Consider the following 18,324-nt stretch of genomic DNA (forward strand, 5'->3'; position numbering starts at 1 on the left):
ACTGATGTCCCAATTTCTCCCTCAAGTTGTGTTTCTTGGTTTGTATGCTTTCCTCGCTGTTTTAAATCCCATTATCAAGACTTAACCTTTAGGTTTGCTAAATTAAACTTTGGCTTGCAACAACTTTTGGTGTTCAAATGAAGCTCACGTCAATCTGACAACCTTCTTTTCTTTGACATAAAAAATGCACTTTTTACAGATAGTAGTTAAGATTGAAGACACAAAATTGAGAGAGGTGGAAGGATTTTGGGTGGAGAAGGACCCAAGACAGGGAGCTATAGACAGAAAGCTCTGGTGGATACTTTTCTTTCTGTTATTTGCACATATGTACAGCCTGAATCTATAAATTACTGAGTTTTGCCTTGTTGGATTTATGGATGTATTTGACCATATTTTTGATTTGTTTCACTACTGTCAATTTCTCTCTCTACATACAGTGGTGGCAGCAGCATCTACTGAAGATAACAGACACCGATTCCCCTGCGAGACAAAAGCCTTCACCTATGGTATACCCCACGTATCTCTGCTAACTGCAGGCGTATATACTTTTACTACCAAACGTGGAAAGAAAGTCTTTTAAGATTGTCAGAATACATGGTTATAAAAAAAAAGAAAATAAATTTAGAGGGATAAAGGCCAATGCCAGGTTGGAAGATATTTGTTCATTTTCAAAACTGGCAAGGACAGAGAAATGTGACAAATATGGAATGAAAACGCATGGAAGATAAGTACATTTTAGGCACAAAAGAAGTATTTAAGAAACTACAGTGAGAAACAGATAAAGGCGAAGTGAGACCAAATATATATGCATGCGTAGAAACACTGATTGAGAAATCTAAGTGCAGCGATTTCCATCCTCTCATCACAACCGAGCGTGTACTAAATGAATAAACTGCTACTTGACATTTCCTAAATAAATATCATGGGAAGAGTACTTATTTTACTTTAATGAATCATTTTGGCCCCTACAACAGAAAGTGGCTGTGATGAACTATAATCTGTTTCGGGAAATATAATTCTGAAATGGAGATATATATATGGACTGAAATATGGTAAGTTGTGGTCTCCAACGGGTCTACTTTAAAAGAGATTCTGATTCATCCATGCCCACTTCTTCTTATATTTGATCATAGCTGTTGACATACAGTATCTGCCATGCAGAGAGATATTTCTCTACTAGAGGTAAGAAAGCCATATGGTTCGTGGATGACTATGAATTTTCACAAGGCAAACTGAACTACATGTATTTTTTTCCCCCGTAGTTAATCAAACAAAACCACCCCTGTAGCAAACAGAGTATTTTAGACTCAGGTGGGATATCTTGGCCCATATAATGCATTTCTAAGAACAAAGTCTCTCTTAAATACAATGATAGCTGGAGAGCTAACACTGACTTTCTGCATTAGTGGTCCTCTTGTTCACCATGCATGGCTCAGACCAACAAATTCACCGCAGCGACAAACTGAAGCAGCAAATAAGGCTTGTCTTGTTCCTGGAGTAGAACTGAAGCAGCTGGTTTTGTCCGACTGGTGCAGTTTGAAAGAGCCCCCTGACAGCATACAGCAGAAAAAACAAGGGTTTACCTCAATGTTCTTTTTATTACCAAAACTACTCAGAGGATTATCATAGCCAAACAAAGAAATTGCTTTGACTGTGTCTAATTGCAAACAGGGAAAAGATGTTCCTTCCAAAGGCAGGTGTGAAATAACATTTTACCACCTTTGTTAAGGCACACAAAAACCATCCCACTAATTTACTCCAATGTCCATAATTTAGCCAGACAAAGCTCTCAATCAGGCTGAAATTTAGTCATCCAGACTGCATCCATGAATATTTCCTCCTAGAACATCCACTGTAAGAAAAAACCTGTTGTAACTGTGAAATAGTGACCTGACCAGAAGGAGGTAGGTACCCCCTGTGTGGGACGTCACCCGGTGTTCAGGCATGGTGGAAGCTGAACACCCCAGCTTTCCTCATGAACGTTCTACTCAGGGATATATTTCTCCTGTCCCATCTACCAACTCATAATAAAGCAACTTGCTTCATACTCTGCAATTTCTTAGAATATAATTTTTAGTTAGCCATAATGGACCTTGACATTTTTGTCTTGATTTACTAACTTTTTCCTTTAACAGCTTGGCACAGCCAGCAATATTGCCATTAGTACTGGTGGGGCTTTGCCCTACAGAAACATGAAATCCCCATCTCCTTAAGTCATTAGGAATATTATCACAGATTCAGCGAATCTTGGATTCGGCTGTGCGGTTTTACACATTATATAGACAAAACACATTCCCCTCGACACCTCAGTCAAAAGCAATCTATGTTTGCTGGTTTAAAATGCCTGCTTAAAGCATTTATGAACCCCAACTTGTACCAGTTGGGAGTACTTTAAAGTCATTTCAGAGGGACTAGAAACTCTAAAAAGTTTACAAAGACAGAGGCATGCCCTATACCGGTCCTAGTGCAAACTAGCTGTATCTGTGGCTAAATGCAAATAGCACTCTATAGTACAAAAAAAAAAAGCTAAAAATAATCTAAAATAGAATCAAAGAATCTATCTGACAGTCCTGATTTTTATTTCGTGTGTAACTGAACAATGACATAATAAAAGCATGCCCTAACTCTGGAATATTATGTCAGATCACATGGGGTCTGACTACAGTGCTTGGAATTGAATCTCCAGTGTGCAACACCGTAATTCATAAAACTATTAAGCATCACCTGAGTCCATTTTAACCACATACCAGGCATCTTGAAAAGCGTGCAAAATGATGGGAGGGAGAACAGCCTTTCAAATGCAAGTGATAAAATCTGGCCAGCACTGTAAAACAGCTACACGCAGTAAAATTAAAACTTGCAATTCTGAAAGCAAGCGCTTTGTGCACACCATCTGGAAGTGGGCTGGAAGTCTAATTGCTGCATTACCGAAAGCACCGAGATATAAAACTTCTAATCTTCCTATTTCACCTGTTTTCCAGATAAAACACACAGACAGAACTGAAACTCATCACAGACGTGAGAGGCTGATGGTACCTCACCCGCCTGTGCGCTACCACACAGCGTCGTTTCTTGCCCTACACAGGGGCTGCTCCTTAAAACAAGCCCGGTGCAACTCACGCACTCCCCAAGCCGCAGCACAAAGCACCGACCCGCTCCGACCCCGCAGGAGGTTTCTCAGCGCTCGGTCGGTCACTCTCAGGTGACCCCTCCTCCGAGCAGGATGCCCCCGCACGACCCGAGGCGTTCGGCATTCCAACACCTCTCGCTAGCGCTGCGCTGCGCTCCGCGGTGCTGCCCGCGGGGAGCGACACACGCAAACCAGCCCAGCGCTCACAAGGGCACTTGAGCTACAGCCTTGTTCTGGGGCTCACACCATCATCGCGTTCGGAGTGCTTTAAATGGGAAGAGGTGCAAATATCACCTACTCCCGAGGCGCCTGGAGCCGCTGTAAGCCTGCGCCGTAACGAAGCGCAGTCGGGAACGAGCAGCAAATCGTCGCTGCAGATTAGGAAACCCTTGGAAGTTCCGAGGAAGTTGAGGCAGAAGCACTTGCACACGCATCTCTCGCTGGACGCCGAGCCCCACGGAACCGGCACCGCTGTTAAAACCGGGGCACGGGCAGTGCCAGAATTAGGTTACGAAGGCGACAAAAAGCGGCGCCGGGGGGAGAATGCCTCTTTGGCTCTCTCAGCCAGCTGGAGGGGCTGCCCCCCGCTCCCCTACCCCGCGCCGACCCGCACCGGCCCCGCCGCGCCGGGCTGGCGGCGGGGGCCGCCCGCTTCGCACCCCCGCCCCGAGGTGGCGGCCGCCGAGCGGTTTTGCCGGCTGCGCTCCGGGAGGCGAGTTTGGGGGAGGCGAGACGGGCCGCAGCCCACTGCCGGGTTAGGGCGATGCTGGTTAATTGCTTTATTTCTCCGGCAGACCGTGTTTCAAAGCACCGCGGAGGCGCTTGGCCGAGCCGGCTGCCGGCATCGCCCTCCCCGCGGCAAGAGCCACCCGGGATCGCCCCCGAGATCGGGGGCAGCGCGGCAGATGCGTCCGGCCGCCGCCTCCGCGCTCCGGCTGCGCGCTCGCGGACTTTTCCAACTGCGCCGAGCCCTGCGCGCCCGCGGCGGGGCAGACGCGCGGAGCCGGCACGGGTACCGCGCGGGACGCACCTGCCGCCCGCTCCTCCTCGGATGCCGGGATGCGGCCCCGCCGCCCCTCGGGGCCGGGCCGGGCCTGGCCTCCCCTCCGAGGGGGGAGGGGGGCGGTGAGAGGCCGGAGGGAGCAACACGGACCCTCCGACGTACCGGCGGCTCCGCAAGGCACAGCGGCCGGGAAGGAAAAGGGGAGAAGCGTCTCAGGCGGCGGCGCGGCTGCAGCCCCCGCTCCCTCGGGCCCTCCCCGCGGGGCAGCCCCCAGAACCACGCGCTCCAAAAATTTAAACCGTCGCTGGCACTGCGGCTCCGCTCGCACCGTCCCCTGCCCCGCCGCTCCCTCCGGCCAGACCAGCCTCACGGAGCCTCCGTCCGTCGGCGTCGTCTCCGCCGACTCTCTCCGCGCCCCGCGGCCGGTGCCAGCCCGCAGTCACCCCGCGTCGGCACAGGGCACCCTGCCACGCAACCGTCCTGCCCGGGCTGTGCCGAGGCGAGACCCCGCCACGGAGAGACCCCGCCACGGAGAGACCAGCGCGGCGGCGGGACGCGCGGACGATGAGGGAAGAGAGCGCAACCGACGGCGAGGCTGGCGCGCCCTCGCTCCGCTGCCCGGGCAGCCGTCCCCGACGGCGGCGGTCCCAGCACACAGCGCCCGGACGCGCGGCACCGGCACCCCCGGTCCCTCCACCGCCCGGGCGGGAGCATCCCGCGAGCGGCGTGCCCGCCGCCCCGACGGAGGCCCCCTCCCGTCCCTCCCTACCTTTTTCAGCGCTGACATTCTAGTGCATTATTAACGCGGCGGGTGCGGGCTGCGCGCGGGGCTGCCGGGTCAGGTGAAGGAGACGCCCGGCCGGGAGCGGGAGCAGCGGCGTGCGCCCAGCATCACCCCGGCGCGACTCACCCCGCCGGGGCGCCGCCGCCGCCGCCCGCTCCCCGCGCGCAGCCGGGGCCGCCCGCCGCGCGCCGCCCCCCCCCCCCGCTGCCCGCGTGCGCACCCTCGCCCGCGCTCCCGCCGGCGGCGGCTCTGCGCAGCCGCGCTCCCCCTGCCGGAGCACGCGGGCACCGCGCCGGCCACGGCAGGCGAGCGGGGCGGGGCCGCGCGGCTCCCAGCCGGCGGCGCGGGCACGCCCCTGCCGCCATCTCCTCCAATGGTGCGCCCCCAGGCCCGTGACGGACAGGCGCGGCGGCGAGCAGGAAGGAGGGCGGTCGCGGAGCTGCTGGCGGTGTGGGGCAGGTCGGGCGCTTTGCGGGGGGCCTGCCCGTGCGCCTGGGGCCATGGCCCTGAGCAGGAGGGAAGGTAAGGCGAGGCCGGGCTGGGCGAGGAGGTGTGGAGTGGGGGAGTCACTGCTCCTGCTCCTCGGGGCTGGGGACGGGGAGCCTGGGGGCGGAGGTTAGCGGCCCCCGTCGCGGCAGTCCTCGGCTGAGGCGCGTTCCCGGCCGGCGTACCGTGCTGCCGCGGCCCCGCACGGCCGCGCCGCGGGACTTGCGTGTCCCGCTCCTCGGCGCGCTTCCCTGTGGCTGAAGGTGGGGGCAGAGCCGGGGGCGGAACCCGGCAGAGCGGGAGGCGGGCGGCCCACGGCCGCTTCGATGGTGCCCCCTCGCAGAGCGGCCCTGAGAGGGAGCCGGGGAGGGCCGGGGCGGGGCGGTGGGCGCGCAGGACGAAGGGGGACACAGCGGCCCGGTCCGAGCCCTTCGCGGAACTCTGCTCCACCCCGAGAGCCGGCCGGAGGCGGCGGGGAGCGTCCCTGCTGTGCGCTCCCCGCCGGGGCTGGGGGCGGTAAATTAAATTGCTCCGTCGCGGGGTATTTCAAGACGAGTGTCTTTTTCCTCGGTGTGAACGTGGGTGCGTGTCTGCTCGCTGTTAGCCACCGGGCAGCTTGGCTTAGGTAAAGTGAGGTAGCACCGTTTTTAAAATGACAGCGGTACTGTGCTTGCAAAGGGACAAGCCTTTCTCTAGCCAAGCGTAACTTGAGTCCGTTTTCTTTGCCCTTACGTGTTGTGAGACATGGCTTTGTACAGGAAGAACGCAGTAATGGAAGTACAGGTGGTGTTTAGCTGGTATCTTGCCCTTAAGAGGGGTTTGGGTATGGCAGAGCTACAGGAGAGCTGGATGCTTGCCTGCTGTGGTGACTTCGTGGCTGGCTCTTGAGTTCTCAGACAGTTCCTTCCTGGGAGGATAGCAGCGTTGAGAGTAGGACCAGACAGCGAGGGTCAGTGTTTAAGGTATCTGATGGCCGACTGCAGCTAGTGATAGTTTTGAAGGAAGTTTAAAAAGAGAGCAGTGTTTTTGATGCAGCTTCATTGCCAGAAGTGGAGAAGGCTGATGAAGTACTCTACTTCTAGTGTGACTTCCTTCGAAGTTAGGCAGAGAGTTACAAATTCTTATCTTCTGGGAGAGAGTGAGTTGGGAAGAGTGAGTTAATTGACTTGTAAACAAACACATGACTCTAGAGCTGAGAGTGGATGAAACAAATACCAAAGCACTCAAGTTTTTTTAAAACTGAAAGTCAAACATCAAACTACTAGTTTTTGTAGGGCAGAAGAGAAAGCTAATACAGTGCTGAGTGACTGTCTTTACTGTGTAAGGTTAGAAATCACATAAGTTTTCTTCAGACATGTTAAGGAGTGATGATTTAACAATGGGAAGGAAATACAGTGAGGAATAGAAGGCTGATGGGATGCCATATGGTCACCTGAGATGAAATAACAAAATTGGAAGACTTTACGACCTTACCTGATCAGCTGCAGCGGCTGATAGTATGTATATATGGAAGCTGTTGACTTTCTGTGATGTAGAACTATATATGTTTCTTTTAAAAACATGTGTGTCAGAAAAGAGCTGAAAAAGAAGGTTTAGATGCAACCCTAAAGAGAATATTTTGCTCCTCTGTGTAGCAGTAGGTTGAAGATGCAGAAGATGGACTGTTTTTTGCTTTACAAGTGAACACTGAAGCTTCTTATTTTGTACTGAACTCTTATTTCATATTGAACTGGGTCATAATACAGAATAAATGAGGTTGTCGTCTGTTTGTAGGCCATGAGTTTAACTGTCAGTGAGTAGAATCTAAATAGCAGAAAGACAGTAAGCTGGCAGTGCAGGTAAGTGAAATGCACTTCACTTTGCCTGGATAGGGTTGGAGAGGTGTAACAGAAGATGCAAAGTTTTTTTGAGTTGCGTGGGGCTTGTTGTCTTTTAGTTGATCGTGTACCAATGGTTTGCAACAGGCCTAGAGATACTAGCAGTTGTCATTCTAAGTGTTACTAACAGAAGGGTTATTCTCACTGGGATGACCGGATTCATAATTCATAGCCATTAAACAACAACAGTTGCATCTTTAAAGCAGTGGTCATCTGTCTTAACAGTTTGTGCAGCCCCAAGGTATCACTATGGTGAAGGGTTGGAGTGTGGCATTCCAGCTGCTAAAGGGTAGTTAGGATATTGGTGCAGGCATAGTATGCAGTATCGACATTAATTGCTAGTGCAAAGTTACTCAAAACGTAGTATACTCACAAAGGATGATCTAGTAGTACTAGAGGAGACCTATTTGACAGATTAAAGTGAAAATCAAATGCAGCCAACTGATGGTCATTAGTAACAGTAACAAAAGGCTTTAAACAGTGACATTATTGCATTGTGGAGTGATGTTTTCATCACTCTGTGAGTCAAAGAACATGGGTTTCTGGCAGGAAGCTCATACTTGGAATAGGAATTGAAATGAGACCACAGTTCCTTAGTTTTAGGGTTTTATTGTTTGTTTTTTAAATGGCCATGTTGGACATTGAACAGCTAAACTCTTGCAGAAAAGCAAGACTTTTTTTCCCTAAATATTTAAGAACAACCTTCTAATTGTGTAAGTATGTTTTTACAGGTTTTTTTCTGAAGGGGAAAAAAAGATAGAACCCAATTTTCAGGGTAGATGTATCTTTCATCAGTGTATGCTTATCAGTAAGGGAAGTGTTAATTAGAGATGGAGTTTGATGCCTGACACTGCTTTTGGAATTCAAAGGCTGAAGACAGCTTAATAAGTAAAGCAAAAGCCACAAAAAAGTAAAACAAGGAATTTATTCACCTCTTCTCATGGGCAGGCAGGTTCAGCCATCTCCAGGAGAGCAGGGGTCCATCATATGTAATGGTTACTTGGGAAGACAAGTGCATCTCAGAATATTCCCCAATTTCTTTCCTGTTCCCCCAGCTCCTTATATGTAGAGCGTGATGTCCTATGGTATGGGATATCCTTTGGTCACTTCAGGTCAGCTGTCCCAGCTGTGTCCCCTCCCAACTCCTTGTGCACCCCCAGCCTACTCACGGGAGGGGTGGGGTGAGAAGGAGAAAAGGCCTTAGCTCTGTGTAAGCTCTGCTGAGCAGTAACAAAGCCATCCCTGTGTTAGAAACACTGTTTTCAGCATAAAGCCAAAACGCAGCTCAGTACCAATTGTGATGAAGAAAATTAACTCTGTGCCAGTCCAAACCAACACAGATGATTTCCAGTAGGCGATATGTGGTTTCCTTATGTTTTCAGTTGCCTTTAGTTCAAAGATTGAAAACTGTTCTCTAGAAGTTTGCTTAAACTAAACTCCCTTTATCACTGGAAAGAAAAATTCTCTCTCAAAGAAACTTCTAGTAGTTTGTAGTGATGGGGTAATTGGTATAATGTTTCATATATGTAGGGACACTTGCAGAAACTGCTGGATATACAATCAAATATTCAAAGCAAAGTGTAATATATATACTCCCTGAAGAAGGCTATGTAGACATTAAGTTGTGTTCATATTTTATATAATAAGAATTTATGGAGATGCCTTTTAAATAAAATTTAAATGATGTGCTGTCTTGTTGAACTTTTGCCTGTGTGTTCAGGGATATTAGCCATGCCAGTTTCATGGTTGGTTTGGTAGATACTAGTATATTGATCTTCAGTTTAGCTGTATATGAGTAGAGGGATATCGCTGTCTCTTTTTTCAAATTTCCAGATTTTTTTTCTGTCCGGTAATCTGAACTCTGAAGGACTTTTTTTTACTGTTTTCAGCTCTTCTGTTAACAATACTATTTGTGTTACCTTGTTACCCCCAGCATATGCCACATATAACTTTAGCCCACATATGGTATAGTTTAGATGTTAACTTCAAGCCTGATGCTGTTTGCATCTGAGTAAGAGTTCTTTAGGTTGAAGTAAGGTTTAAACTTTCTGAAATTTAGAAAGCTTACAGGGGTGCTGGCAGGGGTCTGGTCTTGTTGACCAGTGATATTATAAGTATGCAGCTTTTTTTTTTCTCTCCCCCCCCAAAAAATGTGTCTTGGGGGTGGGGGAGGAGGTTCCATATGGCCATGATTTGCATTTGGCCCAATTTTGAGTAGTCAGAATTGTTGTTATTAACAGTGTAGAGCAAAGTTGAGCCTATTCCAGAGCACTGGGACAGGCTGCCCAGGGGGGTTGTGGAGTCTCCTTCTCTGGAGATATTCAAGACCTGTCTGGACACCTCCCTGTGTGATATGTCTTATGGAACCTGCTTTGGCAGGGGGGTTGGACTTCTTGAGGTCCCTTCCAACCCCTGCAATATTGTGAGCTTGTTTAGCAAGGGTAGGTGAGATAACTTCAGATGTTTTGAGTAAGGCCTGCTTGTGCTAGGTAAGATCAAGGTAAGGGATGCTGTATGAGAAATGTATTCTTGAGTGTGGTGAAAGATGATTGGAGAAATGGATAACATGCACAAATTGAAATAATTCAGGTGCTCTGATTTTCCAGGACTGTAGTAGAACTTCACATCTTACTGAGTTTCGCTGTGAGGCAGAGAGAGTTCTTACATACAGCTGGAACAAAATCCTGATGTTCTCATTGTGGTGGCTTTGTAGCTTATCTGTGTCATGTCGGGTTTATTAGATGTCTAGGAGGTTGTGGCTGCAATTAAGGTGGCCTACTGAGAGATCTCTAAAGCCTTTGTTGAGACAGGATGGCACGATCTATTAGTCAGTCTTACTGAACTACAGTCATGCAGAATTTGGTGACAGATGTAACGCCAGTCTTACTCATTTGAAACTGCAGTGTGGCACAGATCGTTCTTGGTGAAGCTGCTTCAGTTTTGTCTAAGCTAAGAGAAAACAAATACCTGCTTTTTATAGTGAATAGCTTACTGGTTTGGATCTGTGTTTGTTGGCCTGGGTGCACTCCCCTTAATTTAGGGGAATATGTAAATGTGGGGTGTGTAATCACTGTATATACCTTTTACGTTCATTCTTTATATATACCACCTACTGATACGTGGTATATACTGAAATAAATTGCTCTTGTTCAAAAGTTGCCTCAAAGATAGGAGAATGGCATATTACCGAGTTTCGGATAACAAAGTGGTTTTCTGTATATTTTAAAAATTAGTGCTAGGTGAAAAGATAAATGGGGCCACGTTTTATGGACTGATGTATTAGAGCAAAAAACTGGAGTCTTTTGTTCTACGTAGTTCTTTAACTGTAATAATAAGGCAGGAGTAAAACCTAGGGAATTAGCATCTGATTGTAACATTTAATGGGACATAGAACACTGTTTCAATGAGAATAATGTCAGAGGTCCTGAGACAAACCTTGATACCCTAAAGTTAGTATTGCACACGAGATTAGAAGTGGTAGCGCACCTGAGTTTCTTCTGCACCTCCCCAGGACATGTTGGTTAACAACTTCAGGGAGATTCAAACAGCTGATACCTAGTAGTTCAAGCTCAAAATTCATGTGACCTGGAATACAAGTAAATCTTTCTGTTATACTGTTCAGGAATCAAATATGTGGGATTTCTTTTTTCTGGTGGTTAAGAGTAAGAGCTCTGGTGGTGTATGTTATATGGAATGTCAATGAGATCAGTTGTAAAACTAGGAAAGAGAACTGTATGCCCTCCCTTTACGTGTAGACATTCTGTCAAAAACTACAATTTTTTTCCCTTTATGAGGGAAGTTTATGAGGCTGGTAGACTGTGTAAGGAGCTAATCAAGTTAAAAATAACCAATTTGTGATACCAGTATTTCACCATGGTGTTCCTACTCAGTATTAACTCTGGAGTTTTGCAGTTCCAAAAAAAAAAAAAAAACCCAAAACCAAGCAACCCACCCTCCTCAACATCTGCTGGCCCAGATGATAATAGCTCTGGGGGGAAATGGGGCAAGCAGCCTTTGTCCAAAAAAAGTGCTTTCTTTGCAGAAGCAGGTAGTTAAAAGTAAGGTATATGAGGCTGAGAGAGTCTGCTTTTCAGACCAAAAGACTCTTCTTTGGAATCAAGGTTTCTAACCTGGAGGGAGATCTTCACAGGGAACAAATTACTATGTAATACAGGATTCCAGAAATACTCGAGCTCTTCAGATGTGAGTAATAAACATGCTGTGTGTTCTGTGCCATGGGTGATAAAGCACGAGGGGGGGAAATACCTAAACCGAACAACAAACTACTAATGTGAACTGTTTAGTTCTTCTACTTTTTGAAGGGCCTCCAGAGTATTTTGAAATATATTAGAAGTATTCAGACACAAGTTATTCGTCTCGGTGTGGACAAGTGTGTAAAATTGCGTCTTCCAGTCCTATAGGCAGGATAGCTTAGTGCTTTTTCTGGCCTTAAGGTGCAAGTAAATTTCAGCCTGAAATTTGAAGCTGAAAAATTACTTGATATCTTCCTTAAAGAATTTCAGAGAATGACAGTGCTGTTTGGAAAAAAGGACTATAAATTTATAGATGGATGCAGTGAAGTTAGAAGTATGAAAACTGAAAATGTTGTAGGTGGTCTGCAGAATAGCTTCCTATTTGATCAAACACAAGATCTCAGAAGATGTTAGCTTCTGTGCTTGTCCAGAAGTGCTTCTTTCAAGAGGTCCTCAGGTTCAGTCTGAGTTTTCAGCAGCACGTCTTTCAGTCCATACTTTAGTCCCGTTTTGTCCTTTAGCTGCCCATGTAAGAGCTTGTTACTACAGCTTCACCTGCAGGATAAGGATTGCTTGCAGGCTGTGAAAGTGCTGTAAAGTTGAAGGCTTCCTGTTCCTATGCATGTCAAACTGTTTTTTGACTACAGTTAGAATTCTTCATGTTTCACCCTTTTATTCCCCACCTTTGGAAAGATCAATTTTGTTATTCCCATGGCAGTGCTTTGGTTTGCACACACTCTATCTATGGTGGAATAGAAGTATGTCACTCTTGACAAAGCTGACGTAGCTGGTAGCAGGAAAATTACATTCTTCCTTTTCTCCTGACTTGTTCAAGAGCATCCCTTTTTAAATATAACATACATCTGTACAGTGATCTGATCTGTCAGGCTATACAGAATGTAATTGCATGTCACTGCATTCTTCTCTTCCTCACTTCTCTGCAGCCTAAACATTTTTGGAAATGGGAAAATTGTATAAAAATGAGGGGGAGTGGGAAAATGATACCATGTTCAGCTGCCATGGAACACTTTGTTGTAGTTAAAGCCTCCGTTTTCAGCTTTGATTTTTAATCTGTTGGTAGTTGCTGAACTGGTATCTCAAGTCTGGGAATCTCTGTAGCTGCGTGACCTCTACTCAAAGGTTTTTTGAAGCTGGTGTTTAAATAGCCAGTCACTGCTCTCAGGGTTAGACTGTGTGTGTGTGTGTGTGTCCACATGTGCACTCTTGACTTGATTCAAGCCTTTGGCCTCTGCCACTTTTATCAATGGTTCTAGGGTTTGTTTTTCCTGAGGGGTTGGTGGTTGGAGGTTCTGTTTTTGTTGAGAATCAATGTGTGTGTGGCTTTACCTGTGTTGTGAAAATCATGTTAAGATTATGATTCAGTGATACGTGATATCAAGTAATAAATATCCTCAGAGACCCTGTGTATTGATTGCCATTAACTTACAATGAGGACTTGTACTCAGTGCAATCTCATCAGTACTGGCATCTTGGACAACCAGTGGCTTGTCAGCAGAATTGGTGTTCTTTTATGCACAAGGTCTCTGTGTAAACAGAGTATGATGCTTTGCATGTGTGTACAGTTTGCAGTAATGATGCCTACTGAATTTTGCCCCTTGTGTCTGAAATACAAGCTAGGTACCTTAATCTTGTTGAGACTTATGGAGCCATGCACCAAAAACCACTGTGTCTTAGAACAGATATACAGAGTAAAGATCTTTGTTCACCAGTTTGGCCAGTTGAGTAACTCCTTGAGAATGAGTTTCATGGTTTAGGTCTTCTGGGTTCTATCCTATATGGTCAAAGGGCAAGTAAGCTTCATGGGGAATGGTTTAAGGGAATGGATAGTAGCTGCTAGACAGAAGTTACCATCAGTCTACCACCCACTAGCTGGTAAGAGTAGCAATCTGGCTAACATTTTTTGTATATAGTTGTCTCTTAAAATTAAAAAGCTTTTATACCCTTTTGCATTGGGTCCTAATGAAATTCAGGTACCTCTCTCTCAGGAGCCACCTCTTTTTAAGTGGCTCCCTTGAGCATCTCCAGTGAAGAGTTGACTGTCCAAACATGATTAGGGATGAGGTGATTATACAGGCAAAGGTATGGTTATACACAACTAGATGAGGCCCAGAGTAATCTTCTGTTGTTGATCCTACTCAGCCTTAAGACTAGACTAGATGATGTCTGAAGGTCCCTTCCAACCCTAATTTTATGACCATTTTGTAAAGTTAGTGTCCTGTCACGGCCTTTGTAGGAGATCTGATATTTACATAATAAAAGATGCTTCAAAAATTTACATTTTTTGAATACTGGAGAGTAATTCTGTACCAGCAGAGATGAACTGGAGGTTTTAATGAAGCCTTGTCCATATGTTCCGCATGTGGATTATCATTCCGTCTGGTCTTTCCATCCTCTTCTGTTCTGCTGTGCTGTCTTTTATTCTGCTTTAGCAGAAATAGCATCTTAGCACATCTTACACATGGGAAGGCTTCTGAAGAAATTCCTTTTTTGAAAATTCTCCTGTTTGTAGCAGAGAGACCAAGTAGGGCAACTTACAAGTTTCACAGAGTTCTAGTGTGCTCAGCACTCTTTATGTGACTTACTCTCTCTGCCCAAGTTACATTTGAGTAGGCAGAAGGCAACCGACTGAGACCCGAGGTGGGGGTGCTTACAGCACGTGGGGCAAGGAACCAGAGGTGCGTGGCAAGCATTGGAAATGGTTTTGAGGAAACTGTTGCCTCCTACACTCAGCTGGACAGGAACGCTTTTGATGTTCAGAATTTTAATTGTTCAGTTATTCAGCATGCTTTTGTTACAGTCTGCAGTCTTAACTGAGGTTTAAGCCATGCTGTCAACCCCAGGAGAACCTTTATACGTCTGCAGTGTTATCACAGCATGTTGGCACATGTGTGCTTGTGGGTAGTCTCCTCATGTCTATAAGAAAGTGGTGTCGTTTAATACATAGATGCCAAACAATGCTGTTATTTGAAAGAGGCTTTTTACTGTTCTTACAAAGAAAGATTGTGGATGTTCAAAATGTGTATTACTAGCCAGCATGTGTTCTGCACTCTTATTTATTGGAGTTATACTTTGTTTAGGTCAAACTATGGAAACCTTGTGCTTTTTCGATTTTCTGTTTTATTTGCACTTCACTATTTCTACACATGAGTTGTCAAGAATTAGCCATGGAACTAGATTGGTAGGTATTATAGCTTGTTCTCATTTCTGAAAATACTGTCTCCCTTTTGTCACTGAGGAATTCCTGGAGTCATATGTCTTCTGATCTTGCTTCAGCTCGTTGCACAGTAGGAACATGCAGTGCTTTCAGTTACAGGCTGCTTATTTTGGTAGTGTTGCATGTTTTTGTCTGGAAAGTGAATTTGTTTCAGTTTGAAATCTAAATAACAAATTTACATACTCTAGTTTTGTGTTTTGAGTAAACCTTTCACATTTGTAGGTCTAGTAGACTTGAAGTCTTCTACTGAAAACTTCCAGGCAATTGGATTAGATGATCATTGTAGCTCCCTTCCAATGGCAATAATTATTTTCGGTTGTTGATAGGTCGGGGGTAATGGCTTTAAACTGAAAGAGGGTAGATTTGGTTTAGACATTAGTAATAAATTCTTCCCTGTGAGGGTGGTGAAGCCCTGGCACAGGCTGCCCAGAGAGGTTGTGGCTGCCCTCTCCCTGCCAGTGTTTGAGGCCAGGCTGGATTGGGCTTTAGGCAACCTGGTCCACTGGAGGGTGTCCCTGCCCATGGCAGGGCATTGGAACTGGATGGTCTTTGAGGTCCCTTCCAACCCAAATCAGTCTGTGATTCTATGAACTGTGGAAACATGCCAACTGGTCCCTTCATCTGGTATTTACACAAGACCACAGTAGGGTTTTTTAAGCTATAGAAGTGTACGGAAGCTATATACTTCACCGTGTAAGCTCTTAATAATGCTGTGAGGAATGTTCATGTTTTTAAATATACTTTGAATGAAAGTACAGTGACTCTACAGATTAAAATCCTCTACTGTTGCCTTTTTTAACTTCTCCTATTAGCCGCTACAGTAAGATAAATTACGCTTTATGTGAAAAACTTGAAGTTAGGGGGGGTTCTGTGAGGAAGCTGAGCAAAATCTCATCTTAATATTCTGAGTTCTCCAGGGGCATTTTTATGTACTGGTAACACAGAACTGCAATGTATGGTGGTCCCTGGGCTGTGATCATCTAACCTAGAGTCTTAGAGCTTCCTCCACTTGTCACTGTGTGACCAGTGTTCAGAGAAACAGAGCCATGATAAGCTGCTGTAGTAGTTTTTAAGGACTTAATGTGAATTGGGTGAAGTCTTCCTTTAATTATTGCCTGGTTTATGCCCTATAAAACTTGGATTGCTATCTGCTGTCCCAGATTTTGTGGAGAAGTAAGGATGGTTAAAAGCAAGGCAGAGCTAATGCTAACAGTCTCAGTTGTTTTCAGCTGCATCAGTGTCGCTGCCATTCCTGGCCCCTAAACCTCAGCTTATCTGCTTTCCTTTCTCACTTCCAGTTTCTCATCTGTTAGTTCTGGAGACTGCTTTGCTTTGTTCTGAGAGGAGAGATACGTTTGCAGTAGTCTATGCAATGAGGCTATCTCTTTTTCTTTTTTTTTTTTTTTCTTTATTGTAATTGGCTCCTTATTGCTGTTCACATTTCTTTCCTGTTCGATTACAGGCTCAGTTCCAGAGATAATTCCCCTGAAACTATGCTTTCTCTTCCAGACTGGAACACCAGGTTTTGTAATATGTGAATATAATTTTCAAGAGTGTCCTCAAAAAGGTACCCAGTAGAATATATTAAATTCAGTCCCTTGTACCTTGTACATTAATGCTGTATGTAAATATGCCAATTTTCCTTGGTTCTGACTCCAGATAGTGTATCCCTCATCTTTATGTGGTCTCCCTTGCATTTTTCTGAAGTCGTCTTAAAAAGAAACATCAGGCTGCCACAAAAAGTGGAAAAGTGTTTGCAGGCTGGTTTATTGAAAGACTTCATGAATCTATACAAATTCTCCATCAGTTATGTTGACTGGAAAACAACAGCAACAATTAACTGTATGTATTTGGCTATGGTACAGGGATGGTGAGAGCAAGTCTTATCCATTTTGGAACTCCAGTAGGCTTGATATGTCTCTTGTAGTAGACATTGTTCCTTGAGTTTTCTTTATTGCTAATCTCCTGTTCAGAGGTAGTTATTTTTAAGAGTTTGAGCAGTTCTTACCAGATGGACTGATTGCTGATGCTGTATAGTGCCAAAGACCTCAGGTTAGGGAGAGTTTTATATAGAAAAGGAAAGCTGCTTTGTAGCATCAGGCAAGACCAACCTCCTGTGGTTAAGCCAGTGCTCCTGGATTTCTTTTTAAGTGATTGCAGCAATAAAACCCTGAGGAAACAGCATCCCTGTCATCTGAAAAATGTTTTGGTAGGTCAGCTCTGAGACTCTTAACTGCAAAGCAGAGTACTTCTTTGGAGCATGTAAAGCTGCTGCACATGGCAGGATAGATACTCCTCAGAGCCGAATTTCCTTGTTCATTGATACACAGGACAATGTTGTACAAAAGGTTTTGGATTGCAGGTGGATTTTTTCTAGTAATTTTCTTTTTCAAAGTAGAATATACTTGGGCTTCCAGATAGCTCAGACTAAATCAGTCATTTTTTCCAGCTGCTCTCTAATGAAGCCACCTTTGTCCTCTTGAGGAAGGTGTACTGCTGGGCTGCAGTGCTACCCACTGGCTTTGGAAGGCTTGAAGTTCATGTTTCCAAACAGGGATCTTGCCATGCCTAGGTGTTCCTGCTGCTCATTTGCATTATATTGTGGTTATTGGGACTTGCTTGTCATCTTAACAGATGAGTTTGCAGTGCTGAGGTGCACTGACAGAGATGTGAAAGATTTGCAGGCAGTAGAGAGCGAGCTCTGCACCCAGCTGCTGCTTTCCATGTCTGCTGAGAACTCCAGCCCCTAAGATTGTATACTGCTTTGGTGTTGGCAGCTAAACCAGACCTTTGCTGAAATGAATCTATCACCACTGCTCATCTAGATACTTGTTCCTAAGTAAAACAGATTTTTGTGGAAGAAAGCTTTCTTCAGTATTCACACACTCCAGAAGCAGGCATTGTTTTGGGTTGCTGCTTCAGGCATAGATATAAGAGACAGGGAGAGCCCCATGTGAAGGAAGGAATGTATTAAAGCTGGTGGTGTATTGCTTTCCGAAGCCATGTGCATATGTGGTGAGTTGACCCTGGCTGGCCAGGTGCCCACCAAAGCTGCTCTGTCACTGTCCATCCTCAGCTGGGCAGGAGAGAGAAAATAAAAGGCTCCTGGGTTGAGATAAGGACATGGAGAGACACTCAGCAGTTACTGTCACGGGCAAAAGAGGCTCAACTGGGAGAAAAATTAATCTCATTTATTACCCAAGTGAAACAGACTAGAGTAAGGAGTAACAAAACCAAATCTTAGAACACCTCTCCCCACCCCTCCTGTCTTCATATACTCAACTTTATTCCCAAATTACCTACCTCCTCTCCCTGAGCAGCACAGGGGGGTGGGGAATGGGGGTTGTGTTCAGTTCATCCCACATTGTCTCTGGCACTCCTTTGTCCTTGGAGGAGGACTCATCACACTCTGCCCCTGATCCAGCCCAGGGTCCCTCTCACAGATGACAGTCCTCCATGGAAATCTCCAGTGGGATTCTTTCCCACTGGCTGCAGTTCTTCACAAACTGCTTCGGTGTGGGCCCATTCCACAGGGTGCAGACATTCAGGAGCAGAC

The 18,324-nt window shown here is 46.0% G+C and overlaps 1 protein-coding gene across 1 annotated transcript in view; it reads left to right on the plus strand.

Annotated features, from left to right (window-relative positions):
* Positions 1-5,325: 5,325 nt before the first annotated feature.
* ERICH1 (glutamate rich 1) overlaps positions 5,326-18,324 on the plus strand; it is a gene marked incomplete at its 3' end in the record, with an annotated part of 150,922 nt that continues 137,923 nt past the window's right edge. The window contains exon 1 of the mRNA XM_084261167.1: positions 5,326-5,439. Coding sequence (XP_084117293.1) covers positions 5,418-5,439 — 22 coding nt within the window. The 5' untranslated portion in view covers positions 5,326-5,417. The remainder of the gene's footprint in view (positions 5,440-18,324) is intronic.

This window comes from Gallinula chloropus, assembly GCF_964237585.1.
Source record: "Gallinula chloropus genome assembly, chromosome: 3".
Lineage (NCBI taxonomy): Eukaryota > Metazoa > Chordata > Aves > Gruiformes > Rallidae > Gallinula > Gallinula chloropus.